Below are 22,346 nucleotides of genomic sequence, written 5' to 3' on the forward strand. Positions count from 1 at the left end.
AGACACTGCAGATGGTGAAATTATCACACCAAGAATTTAAAGCAATTATGATTAATAAGCTAAGGACCCTCATGGATGAAGTAAACAGCATGCAAGAAGAGATGGGCAATGTAAGCAGAGAGAGAAATACTAAAAAAAGAACCATAAGATCAAAAAGATCTGTAACAGAAATGAAGAATACCTTTGATGGGCTTATTATTAGACTAGACATAGGTAAGGAAAGAATCTCTGAGCTTGAGTATAGATCAACGTAAACATCCAAAACCGAAAAAGCAAAGACAACAGAGGAAAAATGAACAGGATATCCGACTGTGGAACAACTACAAAAAGTGTAACATATATGTAATTGGAATACAAAAAGGAAAAGAGGAACAGAAGAAATATTTAAAACAATAATGACTGACAGCTTCCTCAAATTAATGTCAGACACCAAACACAGTTTCGGGGAAGCTCAGAGAACATCAAGTAGAATAAATGTAAAACAAAAACAAAAACCCCTACACCTAGGCATATCATTTTCAAACTACAGAAAGTCAAAGAAAATCTTAAGACAACTCAGAGTTAAAAACATTTTCCCTTAGAAGAACAAGGAAAAGAATTATATTGAACTTCTCATCAGAAACCATGCAAGCAAGAACAGACTGAACTAAAATATTTCAAGTGTTGAGAGAAAAAAACCCCACCAGCTTAGCATTCTGTACACGTGAAATTATCCCTCAAAAATGAAGGACAAGCAAAAATCACAGACAAGCAAAAATTGAGGAAATGTGTTGTTAGTAGGCTTGCCTTGTAAGCAATGTTAAAAGAGGCTCATTAGAGAGAAGGAAAACAATATAAATCAGAAACTTGGATCTCCATTAGGAAAGGAAGAGCATCAGAGAAGGAATAAGTGAAGGTAAAGTAAAAATGTTTATTTTTCTTATTCTTAATTGATATATCTGCTAAGTTTGTTTAAAAAAATAATAGCAACTCAATCATGTATGCTTACATATATAGCATACATATGCACATACATATAGACATACATACACATGCTTATATAAGTGAAATAAATGACAGCAATGATGTAGAGATGAGACGGAGGACTTAAGATTTTGTTATGATATGGTACTCACATTACTCATGAAGCAGCACAGTGTTATTTGAAAGTGAACTTGGACTAGTTGTAAATGTATATTGCAAACTCTGGGGCAAGCACTAAAAAAAGTAAAAAGAGAAATGTAATGGATATGTTAAGAAAGTAGAGAAAATGGAATCATATAACATGCTTAATTAAAACCACAAAAAGCAGGAAAAGAGTGGAAGACAAAAATAGGAACATACAGGCAACAAGTAGAAAACAGTTTTAACAAATATGGTAGATATTAATTCAGTTATTAATAATCATTTTGAACATCAATAATCTAAATGTACCAATTAAAAGACAGAACTTATCAGACTGGATCAAAAAACAAGACCCAACTATATGTTGTCTACAAGAAACTCTGAACATAAAGACACACACCTATTAAAAGTAAATGGATGGAGAAAAATATACCATGCTAACACTAATCAAAAGAAAGTAAGGGTGCCTGGCTGGCTCAACAGGTAGAATATGCAACTCTTGATCTCAAGGTTGTAAGTTCAAACCCCACACTGGGTGGAGAGATTACTTAAAAAATAAAATCTTAAAAAAAAAAAGTGGCAGTAGCTCTATTAATTTCAAACAGAGCAGACTTCAGAGCAAGAAAAGTTATCAGAAATAAAGGGGTTAAACATCCAAAAAGACACAATAATCTTTAACGTGTATACAACTAACAACAGAGTGTTAAATTATAGGAGGCAAAAACTGATAGAAATGCAAGGAGAGATAAATGAATCCACTACTATAATTGGAGACTTCAACACCATTCCATTAGAAATAGATAGATCAAACAGGCAGAAAGTCACTAATGACATAAATTCAACAATATAGCATCAATTGGATATAATGGGCATCTATAATAATAGCAGAATACACATTCTTCCCAAGCTCACATGGAATACTCACCTAGACCACATTCTAGGACATGAAACACACCTTTACAAATTTAAAAGAATAGAAATCATACAATGTCTGCTTTCAGACCACAATGGAATACAACTAAAAATCAATAACAAAGATAGCTGGGAAACCCCAAAATACTTAGTTGTTAAATAATATACTTCTGAATAATACATGAGTCAGAGAATAAATCTCAAGAGAAAGTTTAGAATATTTTGAACTAAATGAAAATGAAAACATAACTTACTAAATTTTGTACAAGGCAGAAAGAGCAATGCTTAGATGGAAATTTATAGCATTAAATATTAAATGCATGTATTAGAAAAGAAGAAAGATCTAAAATCAGTCATCTAAGCTTCCAACTTAGGAAACTAGAAAAGGAAGAGGAAATTAAATCCAAAGTAATCAGAAGAAAAGAAAATAATAAAAATAGGAATAGAAACCAATGAAATTGAATATAGGAAATCAATAGAGAAAAATCAATAAAGCCAAAAGCTGATTCTTTGAGAAGATAAATTCAATAAGAAAAAAAGAGAAAATACGAATTACTAATATCAGAAATGAAAAATGGGACATCACTACAGACACCATAGTGATTAAAAGGATAATAAAGGAATACTGTGTTCCATAACCACAAATTTGACAACCTAGATGAAATGGACTCATTCTATAAAGACATAATCTGCCAAAACTCACACAAGAAAAAAAAAAAAACTGAATAGGCCTGTATCTATTAAAGAAATTGAATCAATCATCAAAAATCTTCTGAGACAGAAAGCACAGGAATGCCTGGGTGGCTCGGTCAGTTAAGCATCTGACTCTTGATCTCAGCTCAGGTCTTGATCTCAGGGTCATGAGTTCAAGCCCCACAAAAAAACAAAGAAACAAAAACCAGAAAGCACAGAAAGCACCAGGCCCAGACAGGTTCAGTGGTGTAATTACACCAAACATTTAAGAAATAAATTATACCAATTCTCTACAATCTCTTTCAGATGATAGAACAAAGGAAATACATCCTAACTCATTCTAGGAGGCCAGCATTATACTAATTCTAAAATCAGACAGATATTATAAGAAAACTACAGACCAATATATCTTGTGAACATAGATGCAAAATCCTCAACACAATACTACCAAATAGAGCCCAAAAATGTACAAAAAAGAATTACATGGCATGACCAAATGCAATTTATCCCAGATATACAAGGTTGGTTCAACATTCAAAAATCAATTAATGTAACCCAACACATCAACAGGCTATAGACAAAAAAAAAAAAAAAAAAGTCACAAAATCATATCAACAGATGCAGAAAAGCTTCTGACAAAATTTAATATCCAATCATGATAAAACATTCAGTAAATTAGGACTGGAGGGGAACTTCAACTTGAAAACGAGTATCTACAAAAAACCTATAGCTAACAAGTTTAATGGTTGAGAACTATAAGGAGTCCCATTAAGATGAGGAACAAGGCAAGGATGTCATCTCTCATCACTGCTTTTCAACACTGTATTGGAAGTCCTAGCTAATGCAGTAAGCCAAGGAAATAAAATGTATACAGACTGGGAAGGAATTGCTAAAAAGAAGACAACAGGACCCAAATGGATTCACTTGAGCAAATCCCATGTCACTAACCAAGACTTAATACCTAACCTAACTACAATTTCAACCTCCTTCAGGAATGTGATCCTAACCAGTAAGTCTGGAATTTCCTAGTCAACACTGGTGAGGTAATTCACTCAACAGACTCCTTGCATCCCCCTAAAAAAAGGTGACCTTGCCTGAAATAATCCTTTCTTTTGTTTATAATTTCCTTGTCCCACCTCCTTTCTACCTTTAAAAACTTCTCCTTTTCTGCAGCTCTTTGGAGCTACTTTCTATTTGCTAGATGGGATGCTGCATGATTCATGAATCACTGAAAAAAGCCAGTTAGATCCTTGAATTTACTCTGCGGAATTTTTGTTATTTTACGGAAGAAATAAAACTGTCTTGTTCACAGATGACATGATCATCTATGTAATGAAAATCTGAAAGAATCTACAAAAATACTCCTAAAACCAATAAGCAATGATAGCAAGATCACAGAATACAAGGCTAATACACAAAAGTCAATTGCTTTCCTATATACTAGCAATGAACAAGTGGAACTGGAAATTAAAGATCTAATACTATTTACATAAGCATCCCAAAAAACAAAATACTTAGGCATGAATATAACAAAACAAGTACAAGATCTGTATGAGGGAAACTATAAAACTCTGATGAAAGAAATAAAAAAAGAACTAAATAAATGGAGATATTCCATGTTCATGGATATAAAGAATCAATAAGGTTAACATGTTAGTTCTTCCCAACTTCATCTATGATTCAGTGGAATCCCAATCAAAATCTCAGCAAATATTAACAAACTGATTCTAAAGTTTATATGGAGAAGCAGAAGACCAAGTATAGCCAACACAATATTGAAGAACAAAGCTAGAGGACTGCCACCACCTGACTTCAAGACTTATTATAAAGCTAGAGTGTTCAAGACAGCATGGTATTGGTTAAAGAATAGAAAAATAGATCAGTGGAACAAAATAGAGAGCCCAGAAACAGACCCACAAAAATATAGTCAATTGATCTTTGAGAAAGAAGCAAAGGCAAACAATGGATAAAAATTTTTTTTCCAAATGATGGTGCTGGGACAACTGGACATGCACATACACAAAAACAAATCTAGACATAGACCTTACACCCTTTACGTAAATTAGCCCAAAATGAATCACAGATCTGAGTATAAAACACAAAACTATAAAACTCCTAGAAAATAACGTAGGAGAGAACCTAGATGACCTTGGCCTTGGTGATGACTTTTTAGATATAACCCTAAGACACAGTCAATGAAAGAAATGGTGGATAAGCTGGACTTTATTAAGATTAAAAATGTCTGTCTATGACAATGTTGAAAGAATGCAAAGACAGGCCACAGACTGGGAGAAAAAAATTTCAAAAGACATATCTAATAAAGGATTATCTAAAATACACAACTCTTAAATAAGAAAACAATCAATCTGATTTTTAAAATGGGCCAAGCACCTTAACAGATACCTCACCAAAGAAGAGGTACAGATGGCAAATTAGCATATGAAAAGATGTTCCACATTATATGTCATCAGGGAAATGCAAATTAAAACAATGAGATACCACTACACATCTAGTAAAACACTCAAAATCTAACATCAACAACACCAAATGCTGGTGAGTCTGGAGCAGAAGGAACTCTCATTCATTGCTGGTGGGGATGCAAAATGGTACAGCCACTTTGGAAGACAGCTTGGTAGTTTCTTACAAAACTAAACATACTCTTACCAGACAGCACTCCTTGGAATTTACACAAAGAAGTTTAAAGCTCATATCCACACAAAAACCTGCACATGGATAGTTGTATCAGCTTTATTCCTAATTGTCAAAACTTGGAAGCAACTGAGATATCCTTCAGTAGGTGAATGGGTAAATAAACGGTGGTACGTCCAGACAAAGGAGTGCTAAAAATTCAATGCTAAAAAGAGATGAGCTATCAAGCCATAAAAAGACATAGAGGAAATTTAAATGCATGTTACTAAGTGAAAGCAGCCAATCTGAAAAGGCTATATATCGCATGGTCCCAACTATATAACATTCTGGAAAAGGAAAAACTATGGAGACAGTAAAACGATCAGTGGTTGCCAAAGGTTAGGCAGGAGGGAGAGTCAAACAAGTGGAACACAGGATTTTTAGAGAAGTGAAACTACTCTGTATAATATTATAGTGGTAGATATATGTCATCCTAAATTTGTCCAAATTGCAGAATATACACCAAGAGTAAACTATAACATAAACTACGGTCTTTGAGTCACAATGATGTGTCCACAGAGGTTCATCAGTTGTAACAAATGTACCGCTCTGATGGGAGATGTTGATGATGGGGAAGGATATGCATGTGTGCAGGCAGGTAGTGTATGAGAAATCTCTGTTCCTTCCTTCAATATTTCTGCGAACCTAAAACTACTCTTCAGTTTATTAAAAAAAATCCACACCAGTCACATCACTTATAAGCCTCAATAAAGTGCTCTTCTCAATACCAGTACAATGGAAAAAATCTCAAATATATGAAGACAAAAATGATCACAAAACATAAATCATAAAAAAACAAAACAATCTGCAGAAATCCAAAAAACATTTATCCCAGCCATTTCTTTTTATAATTCAGAGAACAAAATATTATTTTCCTCTCTGCAAATCTATATGCCCAAACCCTTCATCCAACAGATTATAGCTGCCATCACCTCCTCCTTTCCTGTAGGTTTTCAAAACCAGTTCCACTTTGACAGCCAGGCAGCTTGTGTTCAAGTGGCTGAAGACAAACACATTACCCGTGGAAATCGTACTACAGACTTTACATAACAGACATGCAACGTCATGTAGTCAAATCATTCTCCTCTAGAAGAATGACCATAATGGTTGTAAGACCTGTCAATATAATGTTTAGCACAAAGTACCTTAAAGATGATTCACACTGACACTTTGTATTAGAGGATACATTTTCACCAATTAGTCAAAAAAGCAATCTTTTGGTTTTAAACACAAGAAAAACACAATGTGTAATACAGATTGGGCATTCAAATTTAGAGATTAAAAACACATTAAAAAATTTAAATATCAACAAAGTAGTTATTTATATTATTGCTCTTTTAGCACACACATTTCAGATGACTAAAAGAGCTACTTTCTCTGTAACAAGTTATAATAACCAACAAACTTGGATGTACTATATCGTAATAAAACTGAAAATTGAGAAGGGAATGAATTACATTCCCTGCATTTTAATTCTTCCCTTGTTGTAAAGCACCATATAGGTGAGGAAGATTCTTGAGTGGAGCTACCATGAACAGCAGCAATGGCAATGATAATGGTGATGAGGAAAATGGAGGGCTGGCTCATGTACCTTCCTCAACCTCTATCTACACGGGAGACATGGAAGAGATTCTTTTGAGTGCACAACATCAATCAGGACAGGGTAGTTCAAGGGGAAATCCTTACTATGACAGTCCTTCCCCACAAGAACATGGGCAAATTATATGTTTAATGTAGAAATGCACAATAGCAGAGACCATAGCTCCCAGTCAGAAATTGGAAAAGAAAAGTTGATGCTTTGAAGCAAAGTACAGACTGTATGTATGACTGGTCCAGCAGGCCTGAAACCATTCCCCCAAGGAGTTCCACTTCAGTTTCCACTCCGCTTCTGTGAGCATGAGGAAAAGCGAAACCAGGAAGAAAGGGGGTATTTTTTTCTGCAGACTCTCTTCATTCCATCTCTCCTCCTTTCTCATGCTTTGGCTTTGGGTCTAGGCATCTATATTGAAAATGACTGAGCATAACTTCTGCCAGCACCTACCGAGGGAAAGAAAAGCCCCTTGAAAAGTATGAGACATGTGAAGTGGTGTATTATCACAGCAGTTTACTTGAACTTGGGACCACTGTAAGCATGACCCAACTTACCACCCTATTTTTACATATCCAAGTTCCAGTTCTCTCAAATCCTCTGTTGAGGCGTTTTACAAACCTCATTCCCTCTTTGGCCTGTAAGACGGTTTAGAATTTCCTAGCAGTTGACTGTTCTTTAGAAATTTGCAAGGCCTTCTTTTCCCACAAATGCCACCAACAGACTTGATTTCAGCTCAGGGCATGATTTCGGGGTCATGGAATACAGCCCTGCATCAAGCTCTGAGCTCAGCATGGAGTCTGCTTTAGATTCTCTCCCACTGCCCCTCCCCTGCTCGTGCTCTCTCTTAAATAAATAAATAAATAAATAAATAACAACAAGGGACACCTGAGTCGCTCATTCAGTTAAGCCTCCGACTTTTGATTGCAGTTCAGGTCATGATCTCAGGGTCCTGAGATCAAGTTCCATGCTGGGCATGGAGCCTGCTTGGGATTCTCTCTCCCCCTATCCCTTTGCCCCTTCCCCACTCTCCTTCTCTGTCTCTAAAAATATAATAAATAAATAAAATTTTTAAAAAATGAAATCAGGTTAGCAAATGATACAGAAAGCTTTGTTATTTTGTTTTGTTTTTCAAGACAAAGGAAAGCTTCCCTAAGTTTGAATTTACAGTTATTAAAAAGAAAAGAGGAGCGGCTTGCTGGCTCAGTCGATAGAGGATATGACTCTTTTTTAAAAATATTTTTAATTTATTTGAGAGAGAGAGAGATCACAAGCAGGGGGAAGGGCAGAGGGAGAAGTGACTCCCCACCGAGCAGGAAGCCCAACTCAGGGCTCGATCCCAGGACCCTGAGATCATGACCTGAGCCAAAGGCAGACCCTTAACTGACTGAGCCACACAGGCACCCCGAGCATACGACTCTTGATGAGTCATAAGTTCAAGTCCTACATTGGGCCTAGAGCTTACTTTTTTAAGTAAAAAAACCCAAGACACATATGCACACACAAAAATCCTGGGTAATAATAAACTATTTTAAACCAAAAACTAACTAAGAAGAAATTAAGAAATAATAATAAAAAAGAAGAGGAAGATAAAACTTCATACATTGTAAAGTTTAAAAGAGGATTTTTTTTTTTTTTAAAGAAAGGCAGATTGGGGGCACCTGGGTGGCTCAGTTGGTTAAGCGTCTGCCTTCGGCTCAGGCCGTGATCCCAGGGTCCTGGGACTGAGCCCTGCATTGGGCTCCCTGCTCAGTGGGGAGTCTGCTGCTCCCTCTTCCACTGCCCCTCCCCCTGCTTGTGTTCTTTCTCTCTCTCAAATAAATCTAAAAAAAGAAAGAAAGAGAGGCAGACTGTCACATTCAGTGCCTCATTTGGATGTGTCTGGAAGTTTGACTACCCTACATTATTCTATAAATGGACCTTGAGAGCCTGTTTCAACGTTCTAGCAGGGGAGCGAAGCTACTCCTGTATCCTTGACGGAAGAATGGTCCTCCTCTATTGGGGAAGGTTGTCCTCTTCAACAACACAAGGAGGGACATACGTGGTGAGAAAGGAAAGGGACACCCGCCTAGGCAGCCAGATCAGTCAAATCAAACCTAGCAATCGATGGGGTGACAGCTGTCACAGTCAAATCACCCTCACAACAAAAGAGAGGATATTTTTGAGGCATTTAGAAATTTGAATGCTAAGAGGGTATTTGAGGATATGAAGAAATCGTTTTTAATTTTTTTGATGTGATAAAGGTAGTGTGATTAAAAAAAAAAGAAAACCAGGATGCCTGGGTGGCTCAGTTGGTTAAGCAGAGTCTGCCTTCAGCTCAGGTCGTGATCCCAGGGTTCTGGGATGGAGTCCCACACTGGGCTCCTTCTTCAGCCAGGAGCCTGCTTCTCCCTCTGCCTGCCGCTCCCCCTGCTTGTGCTCTCTTTCTCTCTGACAGATAAATAAAAACGTTTTAAAAATGTTTAAATATAAATAAATAAAAATAAAGAAAATCTTTATTTTTTAGAGATACATACTGAAAAAAAAAAAGAGACATACTGAAAAAAAAAATTTTTTTTTAACTTTTAAGTAAGCTCCATACCCAAGTATGGAGGTGGATGAGGGGCCTGAACCCACAACCCCAAGATCAACACCTAAGACCAGATCGAATCAGATGCTCAACCAACTGAGCCACCCTGGTGCCCCTGAAAAATCTTTTAAATTCCAGTATACTTAACATACAGTGTTATATTAGTTTAAGGTGTACGATATAGTGATTCAATTTGATACTCCGTGCTCATTAGTGTACTCTTAATCCTCTTCATGCATTTCACCCACCCCCTATCCACCTCCCTACATACTGAAATTTTTTTTTAAAGATTTTATTTATTCATTTGAGAGAGAGAGAGAGCAAGAGTGAGCATGAGCAGGGGGAGGGGCAGTGGGAGAGGGAGAAGCAGGTTCCCCACCGAGCAAGGAGCCCAACGGGGGACTTGATCCCAGGATCCTGGGATCATGACCTGAGCCGAAGGCAGATGCCCAACCTACTGAGCCACCCAGGTGCCCCCATACTAAAATTTTTATAGATAGAATCATATAATGCCTAGATTTTGCTTCAAAATAATATTAAGAAGGGACATGACTGGGGTGTGAATAAAGCATAACTGGCAATGAGCTAGTGACTGTTAGGCCTAAGTGATGGGAGTCATTATACTATCTTATCTATTTTCATATATGTTCAAAATTCTCCAAAACAAAATGTTTAAAAGTAAGTAGTATGAGAGAATTAAGATATAAAAATCCACTGCAGTCTCCTCCAAAAGAATAAAAATAAAAGGGCATAATGAACAGCTCTATACCAACAAATCTGAAAATTAAGGGATAATATCCAGGAAAATTATCAAAAGTTGACAAGAAAGGGGTGCCTGGGTGGGTTAGTCAGTTAATGTCCAACTCTTGATTTCAGCTCAGGTCTCAAACTCAGGGTTGTGAGCTCCAGCCCCGTGTTGGGCTCCACACTGGGCGTGGAGCCCTCTTAAAAATAAAATTAAAAAAAAAAGTTGACAGGAAAAACCAGAAAACTTCCCTCAAAGAAAACACCAGACAATTTTACATGCATGTTATAGGAAGCAAGGCACAATAATTTAAACCTCATATAAACTATTACACAGTATAGAAAAAGAGGAAACACCCTTCCCAACTCTAAATTCTTTTATGAAGCCAACATACTTTTATTTTTTATTTATTTATTTTTTTTTAAAGATTTTATTTATTTATTCGACAGAGATAGAGACAGCCAGCAAGAGAGGGAACACAAGCAGGGGGAGTGGGAGAGGAAGAAGCAGGCTCATAGCAGAGGAGCCTGATGCGGGGCTTGATCCCATAACGCCAGGATCACGCCCTGAGCCGAAGGCAGACGCTTAACCGCTGTGCCACCCAGGCGCCCCCCAACATACTTTTAAAACTGAAACCAAACAAGAAAAATTACAGGCCAACTTCACTCATTGAGATTCATAAAACTAAATGGTGAAATAATTAAAAGCACTCATTTTAACATCACAAAAAAAACAAGGGGCGCCTGGGTGGCACAGCGGTTAAGCGTCTGCCTTCGGCTCAGGGCGTGATCCCGGCGTTGCGGGATCGAGCCCCACATCAGGCTCTTCTGCTATGAGCCTGCTTCTTCCTCTCCCACTCCCTCTGCTTGTGTTCCCTCTCTCGCTGGCTGTCTCTATCTCTGTCAAATAAATAAAAAAAATAAAAAAAAAAAAACAAAACAAGCATGCCTCCTAACACCAATTCCATTAATATTGTACTATCCTGATTAGTGCAATAAATGTGTTAAAAAGATAGTTATTAAGGAAAATTTTTATCATTATTCACAGATGGTATGATTTTCTATGTAGAAAATCCAAAGAGGGGGTGCCTGGATGGCTCAGTTGGTTGAGCAACCGACTCTTGGTTTCATCTCAGGTCATGATCTCATGGGTCATGAAATCGAGCCCTGTGTCAGGCTCAGCACTCAGAGGTGAGTCTCCTGGAAGATTCTTTCCCTCTGCCCCTCCCCCCACTCACGTGCTGGCTCTGTCTCTCAAATAAATTTTTTAAATCTTTAAAAAAAGGGGGGGTCACCTGGGTGACTCAGTCAGTTAAGCGTCCAACTCTTGGTTCTGGCTGAGGTCATGACCTCATGGGTTCTGAGACCAACCCCAGAGTGGGCCCGCAGTTGGTGCACAGTCTGCTTGAGATTCTCTGTCTCCGGGTCCCCCTCCCCTGGGGTCACACACGTGTGCACTCTCTTTCATTCATTCATTCATAAATAAATAAAATCTTCAAAAAATAATAAGAAAAAGACAAGAAACCCAGAGATAAATAATCAGGATAATAAGGGAGTTTAACAAATTTGCTGGATATGAAATCAATATGGAAAAGTCAATTTGATAAGGGTACCACAGTTGTATAAAATGTTAACACTAGGGAAAATGGGGTGAAGGGTATGCAGGAATAGTTTATAACATTTTTGTAAATCCAAACTTATCACAAAATAATCTTATTTTAATAAATGATTTTAAAAATTAAGAAGTCCAACAATATTAAGTATTAGGGAAGATGAAGAGAAACAAAAATTTTTATATACTGCTGACAGAGTATAAGTTTGAAAACCACTTTGGAAAACACTTTGGCATTATCCTGTAAATTGAAAATGTCTATATTCTTGGACCCAGAAATTCTACTCCCAAGTAGATAACCAGAGAAACTTATATACATATATATAAAACTGGTCATAACAGCAATGTTTGTAATAGCAAAAAGGTGAAAATGTCTACTGATAAGATTATAGAGAAATAAATTGTTAATATCTACAGAATGGAATACCAAACACCAACCAATACATCAACCCAGATCATTAGATGATTTCAAGGGTAAAAATAGGTTTGGCAAAATGGGGGAAATCTTAGACACTACAATCACTTGTGGCCCTTCAAAGGGCAATAGACTCCTATCTGTAGTATTAAAATTTCATGGAGGAGGAAGGAGATGATTAGGATAAAAACGTTTACAAAGGATCCAAATAAATAAATAAAAAGGATCCTTAGAAGAGTGATAATAAAAAAAAAAAACTCATAAACAATGACCAAGGAGAGTCTCAAGAATGTAACACTGAGTGAAAAAAAGTAAGTTTAGGAGAATACACATAGTATGATTATTATTCACATAAAGTTCAAAACATACAAAATGTTATAATCGTTTAGAGATACATATACATGTATGATTAAACTATAATAAAAAAACAAAATTCAGAAGAGGAGTTATCCTTGTGAAGTAGGTAAGAGCATGCTGAAATCCAGGAGGGGCATATAAAAAAATTCAAAAGTACTGGCTTTATTCTTTTCTTCAACTGGGATGACAAATACATCGGCATTCATTTTATTATTCCTCATCTCTTAATTATTTAAATATTTTTTGTTAGTATAAAATGTTTCATAATTAGAATTACTCAAAAGAACTATTTTAAAAAACCACCTATCCGGGCGCCTGGGTGGCTCAGTCATTAAGTGTCTGCCTTCGGCTCAGGGCGTGATCCCAGGGTCCTGCGATCGAGCCCCGCATTGGGTTCCCTGCTCTGCTGGGAGCCTGCTTCTTCCTCTCCCACTCCCCCTGCTTGTGTTCCCTCTCTCTGGCTGTCTCTCTGTCAAATAAATAAATAAAATCTTAAAACAAAAAAAACAAAAAAAACAAAAAAACCACCTATCAATTTAAGATAAGTAAAATCTTAATAATGAAACCATATGAAGAGTTTGCCACTGAGCGTCATGCAATCAATGTTAAATAACATTAAATGATAATATTCATATTAAACCTGTTGCTAAAAACAACACAATGAGAAGCTTAGCCTTTTTTTAAAGATTAAAAAAAAAAAATACGCAATAGCTCATACCCAGCCACCTTGCTGAATGATGTACTCTGCTGCATAGTCCTCCAGATAAGTCACACCAAACTGCAGCAACGCACTCAGAGGCTCTTGACCACGTCTTGTCAACTCCAAAAGCATTTGTTGTAGCAAAATCAGAGGCACCAAAATCTTCAATGCAAAGATGAGAGAGTAAAAAACAAACTGAAAGTCATATAATTTATCTTATATGTTCAACTACTAGAAAATTATAACTTGGATGAATCATTATAGAATCTCGTTTTTATTATAATAAAGGAATAAAACATTGACCCCTTACTAGAATGTCTATGAATAATACATGTAGATTTTATACCATAGGTTGGTAGAAATAATTATTTTATGAAAATAATTGGGCTCGTGTGTATGTGTGTATATGAAACATGTATAGAAAATCCATTGAAGTATTATTTATAACAGCAAAAGACTAGAAACAACCCACCAGGGACTGGTTAATAAATTTTGGCAAAATATCATGTAGTTGTTAAAAAGAATTAGATTGCTCACTGCTCCATCACCAAGACTTATTTTCAGTGACAAAAGTGACAGGACAGTGTATATAATAATGGTACCATTTGTGTTTAAAATACACATACATACACACGCACACATATATACATGTTTGTATAATCCTATAGTATCTCTGGAAAAATATACAAGAAACTGGTACTAGTGGTAGCCTAAGAAGAGAACAAAGTCACAGTGATAGGGTGGGAAAATAGTTTTCAGTGTATATATTTCTGTACTTATTGCATTTTGCACCATCTGCTTTTATTATCTATTTGAAAATAATAACCTTCAAAATTATCAGCCCTCTTATGATAGTCATCAAAACCTAAATAGGGGGGCACCTGGCTGGCTTAGTCGGTTAAGTGTCTGACTTCCGCTCAGGTCATGATCTCAGGGTCCTGGGATGGAGCCCTGTCGGGCTTCCTGCCCAGCAGGGAGTCTAGGGAGTCTACTTGTCCCTCTCCCTCTGTTCGTCCCCCTGCTTGTGCTCTTTCTCTCAAATAAATAAATCAAATCTAAAAACAAAACAAAAAAACCCTAAGGAGGTATTATTACCATTACTAATAACCTTTTGGCTCACTATTTAAAAACCATTAAAATTTAAAACAGAGGCATACGAGAGTCCCTTGCCTTCCAAAAACAACTGCACATTGAAAAGAACTTAAACATTTTCATTTAATCTTCTTCATGCAATCTCTTTAGTCTAAAACATCAAGAGGGCCCCACATGCCTGGAAAAGGAATGCAAAAGGAAATGAAACCAATTCCAGTCCCTTGTTACTGAAATGCCAAGGTAATAACTGAGGGATTACAAAATATTTCTGCAGAAGAGGACAAACAGAAAAGACAATGAGTTTATAGTCTTACTAATATTCTTTGGCTTTTAAGTAAAAGCAGTCCTGAGGGAATCTATATCAGAGTCTGAAAGAAAGAATGCAACAAACACATAACTTCCCTTTTCAATGTTGTAAAAGAACCCCAGCCCAAAATTTATTTAAAAGCCCCCTCCTAACACTAATGGTCTAGGGCTATAAAGAATATATTAGTCTTTCTTCACCATTAGAAAATCTGTCATACTATTAAAAACCAAAAAGCCCACCCCCGAACCCATTGCTGTTTTTCGTCTAGCCGCAGTACTAGCAGCAGTCGGGTACAGCATGTTGCTCAGTCCTGCTGACTCAGATCACAGTAACTTCAAGGGCCTGAGATGTTCTATGCCTCAAAACATTCCAATTTCCCATAATAACCCACAAATATGCAATATTTTAAAGTTATTCATGTTTAAGCTCTCTTACCTCTTAGGGAAATGAGTTGCAAACACTTTATACTTGCTATACAAAATAATACTTATTTTTATTTGTTCCAAATTTATCTCTTTCATGTATCAAAAGTAGATGCCCTACTTTTACTACATAATCATCTAGAGATAAATCTGTAATCCTCTTTCACTACTGTCTTTTTTTTTTTTTAAAGATTTTATTTATTTATTTATTTGACAGAGACAGAGACAGCCAGCGAGAGAGGGAACACAAGCAGGGGGAGTGGGAGAGGAAGAAGCAGGCTCATAGCAGAGGAGCCTGATGTGGGGCTCGATCCCATAACGCCGGGATCACGCCCTGAGCCGAAGGCAGATGCTTAACCGCTGTGCCACCCAGGCGCCCCTCTTTCACTACTGTCTTGAGTCCTTATCATATTCCCTCTCCTTCACTACATTTTTTAGGCTGAAATTTACTAATCTTTTGGTCTGTTCATCTGGCAATTCCTTCACTGCTTTGATCATTTAGATTACCCTTCCCAGATCTTCTCTAACCGAATTATATATTTCTCGAAATGCAGTAACCAGAGTACAGAAACTTCATTTTACAAGACTAACAAATTCTAACTGTAATATTCTTGATGATAAACGTTCTGTCTCTTTTACCTATTTGACATCCTACCTTCCGGGACCTATATGATGACTTCCAGGCCCACTATCTTTTAAGTATAATTTAGACTGTCTTTATATAGTTAAACCCACTTGCCCTCTAATTTTTGTAATCACACACAAAACCCCATAAGTTATTTCTACAACCGATTCCATCAACTTGGCAGTGTACTACCCATAAGAAATTATCACCTAATATCTGCTATTTTTTTGCACGCCCCCCCACAGTACTTAAAAAAAAAAAATGCTTAAAAAAAGAAAACTGGATCCCCAAGCATCCATTCCTAAAAGTCCCCACTATTCATATCTCTAAGACTAAAAAGGCACCAAACAGTCTTACTCTTTGAATTCCTCTAAGTCATTTCCTTACTGGATAATAGTAATCCCCACAACACATATAAATTATTTTTCTCTCCAATACCTTTTGTAAAGGAATGCTAAGGTAATTCTGACCATCAAAAAGGAACACCTCCATTCACTGTCTCCTCATAGGTACCATGCTAACAATATTATATTATTAAAGAATGTATAGCTTGCTAGGTACAAAAATGAAGTATATTAATTTATAGCTCCAAGGGTCTGTTCCAGTAGAACAGACATTTGTAATGATAAAATACATATTTTGATCCATCAATTTACTATTCAGTAACCAACTTATAACTTAACAATTCCAGTAAATGTCATATCCCACAAATTTTATCTGTTTTGATTGATTAGGTTTGAATGTTTGACCTATATGCTTCAAAATAAAATTTAAGCAACAACCAGGCATTATGTATCACCCAGTGTGATGCCACAGGAAATAAGGAACATTACCAATGAAGTATTCTTGCCAAAAAGATTAAACCTGAATATGACTAGGCTTCTAGATCTACCTACCAATGGAAAGGAAATATAGACACAAAGGAATATGTTAAGTGACATCTCAGTGATTCAGTCAATAAAATCCAGAAAGTAGGAAATTTTACAGAAGAAATAACTTGTAAGCAAAGAAAAAAACGAGAGAGAGAGAGAGTATAACATACCACATTAGACATATACTACATGATTGCATTTATATGAAATATCCAGAATAGGCAAATTTAGAGACCAAGTAATATTGCTAGGAGCTGGGAGGAACAGGAAACAGAGAGTGACTACTACAAGATGTGGGGTTTCCTTATGGCAAGATAAAAATGTTCTGGAATTAGGTAACGCAGACAGCTGCATAAATATGTGAATGTACTAAAAAACCACTGAATTGTATGCTTTAGAAGGGTAAATATAAATTTTATGGTATGAATTATATTTCATTTTTTTTAATAAGTAAAGACAAAGAGACTTACCAGCCAAATGCAATGCATGGACCTTGTTTGGATCACAATTCAAAAAATCATCTTACAAAAATACCTTTTCACAAAGGTATTTTTCCACAACTGGAAGAATCTGAGTACTAAACAGATTATGCGATGATAGAATTACTGTTAATTATTTTGAGGTATAAGTATAATAGTGGTATCAGTTGGTTAAGAAAAAGAGATACCTCAAAAAAAAGGGCTACATTGGGGCGCCTGGGTGGCACAGCGGTTAAGCGTCTGCCTTCAGCTCAGGGCGTGATCCCGGCGTTCTGGGATCGAGCCCCACATCAGGCTCCTCTGCTAGGAGCCTGTTTCTTCCTCTCCCACTCCCCCTGCTTGTGTTCCCTATCTCGCTGGCTGTCTCTATCTCTGTCAAATAAATAAAATAAAAATCTTTAAAAAAAAAAAAAAAAAAGGGCTACATCATCCTTGGAAATATATACTAATGTATTTATGAAGAAATACATATTAATGTATTTATGAATCAAGTGATATCTACGGCCTACTTCAAAATAATCTGGGGGAGAATGGGAAATTGGTAAAACAAGACCAGCCATATGCTGATAATTACTGAAGATGAGTGACAAGATCCATGGGATTTCCTATATTATTCGCTGTGCTTTTGTGTATGCTAGAAATTTTAACAAAGATTTAAAAATATTAGTGATTTAATACGTCACTAAAAATTAACCAGGCAAATAATTCATTTACTTTTGCTATTATTTTTCTAAAGTTTATTTATTACGCAGTGAACAGCATGTACTAACACTATAGCTGACTCTCTTTTTCCAGTTAAAATGTTTATTTTATTCTATAATTATTTTTAAAAAGATTTTATTTTTAAGTAATCTCTACACCAAACATGGGACCCAAACCCACAACCCGAGATTAAGAGGCATATGTTCTACTGACCAAGCCAGCCAGGGGCCCCGACAGTGTTTATTTTAAAAAGGATATAAAGAGGGTGAGAAAAGTAGAGGATAGTAAGATATAAAGTGTGATGTGTCTCTGCACACCATTTACAGTACCAGAACACCATTAAAATAATTGTTTTTATCAGGGTCAAAAAAAATGCAGTGATTATTAATGTGTTGTGAGCAGTTATGGAATTTTGCAGATAACATAATTATAGTCAGCAGTCCAACGGCATGCACAGTGCCTTCAATTAATGTACTTGAGCATAATTATATTTCTGGCAGGCTCTACACCCCCAAGAAAAGGCAAAGGTAAGCACTTCATGGCTTCTTCTCTTTGATGATCATTCTTTTTCTCAGAAGCAGAGAAATACATGGGAAAAAACAATACCCATGTGGGGGCAGGAGAAGAAAGAAAAGAACCCACAATTTGGAGATAATTACCATGTATTAATGTTTTGGCACATATTTCAATTGTTTTTCTAGGCATATACATACCTACATTTCTACATGGGCTTTTTTTTTTGGACTTCTTTTTTTAAAGGATCATACTATTAATACAGGTTTGTAACCAGCTTTCTTCCTCCACCTCTTTTGATACAGAGATGCTTTCAGAATCCCTATACAGATAGGGGCGCCTGGGTGGCACAGCGGTTAAGCGTCTGCCTTCGGCTCAGGGTGTGATCCCGGCGTCATGGGATCGAGCCCCACATCAGGCTCCTCTGCTATGAGCCTGCTTCTTCCTCTCCCACTCCCCTGCTCGTGTACCCTCTCTCGCTGGCTGTCTCTATCTCTGTCAAATAAATAAATAAAAAAATCTAAAAAAAAAAAAAAAAAAAAAAAGAATCCCTATACAGATAAACAGTTATTCATTCAGTTTATCTCATGTGGCATGCTCTGTGGACATTTTTTTCTCTTCTCTCTGATGCATGTTTCATTTGAGCCTTATTTACCTACCAGACAGCCACATTCTTTTCAGCCTTAGAGGACTTAGTAGGAGAGGAATACTGGATACAGCAGAGCAAATAATACTCTAACTGGCATGCCTCATTTATATGAGGTATTTATTTAAGCCACAGCCTTGGCCCTTGGTCCATCTGAGGGAATAAAATGAAGCAGACGATGGAAAAATCAGACGGGTGAAGAGAGAGAGCGAAGTCTGGGGTTTACACAGATTTTTTTTTTTTTAGGACAACCCTAGGATCGAGGGGAGGAGGACATGTAAGAGTTGACTATTAAAAGTCACTGTACAAGAGGTAAAGGAAGAGAACATAAAATAGGGGAAGAAGGCTAGTAATATTAAGTACCTAAACATGTGTAGTTTGACATACTAAGAAATATATCATAACCAAGCTCATTCTTATTTATAAAACAAATAAATGCATCTCAAATATCCAAATCAGAGGGTTTTTTATTCCAAGAAAGGAAATTAAACAAGCTTTTTTAAATAAGTTATTTGCAGCTAAATAACATAGTAAAACTCCATAACAGTGACTATTTTCGAACAAGTTCTCATGTGTTAAATCTGACGTAATAGCTATTGTTTACTGCGTTCTTACTATGGTGCCAGGCAATGTGCTAAATAAGCATTTAACCTATATTATGTCATTTAAATCTAGTAAAATTTATGAGGTTAGTATGATTAGATCCATTTCACATATGTGAAAATGAAGATTTAGAGGGATGCCTACCTGGCTCAGTTGGAAGTGTGTGCTACTTTTGATCTCGGGGTCATTAGTTAGAGCCCCATGGTGGGTGAAGAGATTACTTAAACAAAACTTAGAAAAAAAAAAGTATAGAGAGCTTAATGAATTGTCCAAAGATACACATCTAGTCTGTGGCAAAGCTGATATTTGAAATAAGTCCAATTACAAAGCCTATGATGCTAATTATTACACTATAACGCTTCCAAAGCCTGTATTATAAAGTGACTAAAAACACTATACATAAATTAGGTATGTAAGGTCACACTGTCTGACTCATACTATTAATAGTTCTGAGTAGAGGGCAAGGGGTGGGGGGATGGATTAAACAGGTGATGCAGATTAAGGAGTGCATTTGTCATGATAAGTGCCGAGTGATATATGGAATAGTTGGATAAAAATGAAAACTTAAAAAAAAATCAATTCAGAGTAGAGGTGGGTATTTATAAAAATGATTCTACTGAATTTTCTCATCCCTAACACAAGATCACTAAGGGCCACACTTCTTCCTCATATTGAGCTGAGCCCTCCTATACTGCATTTCCTTAGACTTTCTGCCTATAAATGGATAATACAGTCTGAGATCATGGATGAGCGGTATGGTACAGTGGAAAAAAACACTAAAGCTGGAATCAGAAGATCTGAGATCTCAGCTCTAGCACTGGTTTCAATATTTCCTAGTCAAGGGGTCCTGGACAAGTCACTTAACTTTTTTCTCTTGATTATTCACCTCATCTAACTAAATACATAACAAAACAAAAGCTAATGAAATCCATTCTATCTTCTGCAAAGGATGGTTGTGATGATCCAATGAGATGTGACATCAGATACCTTGTAAACTATAAAACACAAATGGTATTACTCATTTAAGAGAACCAGAAGAAAAAAAAGAGAGAGAGAGAGAGAAAACCAGAAGAAGCAGTCTCCCAAATGAAGCTCTTATTCTTTTTCGCCCCAAGACATACACACAGGGTAATAAATAACCATCTGGAGATAAATGTCACGTCTAATACAGAGAAGTGAAGAAATGATAGAAAATTCAGAATAGGTAGGAAGAAAGAATGGCATACTATGGTACACATATTTTTGGGCCAACCAGAATCTCACAGGATTAATCAAAAAACCACTTTAATCAAAAACGTCCACTTACCATAATTGGATTTATGCATTAAATAATGAGCTCTAACAGTTTTTTTTATATGATGTTAACAATTTCTCCTGCTCTTTAAACAACACACTAAAATCTTGTAAGAGAAAAGATAATTTGGTTAATACCTTATTCCAGCCGCTGGCATGAACTGTGGTCTCCAGTGTACATTCCCGATATGCCTGATATGTCACTGGCCTGTAGAGATTTTTTTTTAAAAGTCTGGGTCACAAAGAAGGAAAATTCTAAATTTCCAGATGAATAAATATACAGTCACTATTCTGTGTTGAACTTTTTGCTAAAGTACCAAAGACTATTCAATATACTGTTTTGTATGAGATGTGCTTTTAACATTTGGTATGCATTTACTTCAAGCATTCCCCATTCACTGAGAGGCATGCTATCAGCTTGGGAAAGCAACTAATAACATAACAAGATAATAATAAATAATAACACTTCTAAAGTAATTGAAACTCATCCAACAGGATTTCCATGTCGCAGATAAACACACACTTGGGTTATTAAAATAAGATAAAAATAGTAACAAAAATAACCTCATTATTAAAAGCAATTTTAACTTTTTTAAAAGGCAAAAAACTTAAAACATTTTAAAATTAAAGAAACATGTCACTGAAAGACCTCTCAAATTGAGGATATAAGGAGTTGGACTAAACAAGGCCAGTAAACAGAGCTCTATTTTTAACTTGGAGTCTTATGACATAAAATCCTGGAGGGCAGAGATAAGCCTTTCTGATTATTTCCACGTAAATTCGAGTCATACCAAAACTGAAATCACTGAGTGATGACAAAAACACTCACTAATTTACTGAGGGAATTTGGGTACTACGTTTAAGACTTGATTTCATGTACAAATTAACAACAACAACAAAGACTTGGTACCAAGTGGCATACGAAAGCATCAACAGCCTGAATATCAGATTTAATAAAATTTACCCCCCATTTTTGTGGGCAAAGTATTAACATATATGTAAAAAAAGGGGTAGAAATCTTGCTTTTATAGGATTTTAAAATCCATTCCAAAGGCATTTTCTGCTCTGACTCGGGTCTGTGATCTCTTCAGCCTATGAAATTTAATAATTGAGGATGGCTACCACTTATCGGTAGCCTACCGTTCAGTTTTATATTTTTATATGTTTATATTTTATATTACATACTATCATTTTACACATCAGGAAATTGAAGCTCAGAGAAGCTATCCCAAATCCACATAGCTGGCAACCAGCAATGCAAGAATTCACACCCAACTAGATCTGGATCCAAAGGCCACACTACTCCTATTTTAAATTAGGATTTTGAAACATGCCACAGTAATGTCTCGATGCCACATGTGGCTAATGGTCATTTGAAATGTGGCTAGTGACACGCTCAAAGCACAATAT

The 22,346-nt window shown here is 36.3% G+C and overlaps 1 protein-coding gene and 1 pseudogene across 10 annotated transcripts in view; one reads left to right on the top strand and one right to left on the bottom strand.

Moving 5' to 3' along the window:
- BCL2L13 (BCL2 like 13) overlaps positions 1–22,346 on the bottom strand; it is an 87,227-nt gene that overhangs the window by 23,953 nt on the left and 40,928 nt on the right. For 4 of the 10 annotated variants that reach the window (XM_019807483.2, XM_011234191.3, XM_034645536.1 and 1 more), the window contains 2 exons: positions 21,075–21,168; positions 13,401–13,544 (listed from right to left, as the gene is read on the bottom strand). In XM_019807483.2, coding sequence (XP_019663042.1) covers positions 13,401–13,544; positions 21,075–21,168 — 238 coding nt within the window. Of the gene's footprint in view, positions 1–1,115; positions 1,198–13,400; positions 13,545–21,074; positions 21,169–22,346 lie in introns of those variants that run through there. The other 6 variants (XM_034645533.1, XM_034645534.1, XM_011234192.3 and 3 more) reach the window with 4 other exon arrangements.
- On the top strand, positions 6,928–7,639 carry LOC105240926 (annotated as a pseudogene).

Source organism: Ailuropoda melanoleuca, chromosome 16, assembly GCF_002007445.2.
Source record: "Ailuropoda melanoleuca isolate Jingjing chromosome 16, ASM200744v2, whole genome shotgun sequence".
In the NCBI taxonomy this organism is placed as follows: Eukaryota; Metazoa; Chordata; class Mammalia; order Carnivora; family Ursidae; genus Ailuropoda; species Ailuropoda melanoleuca.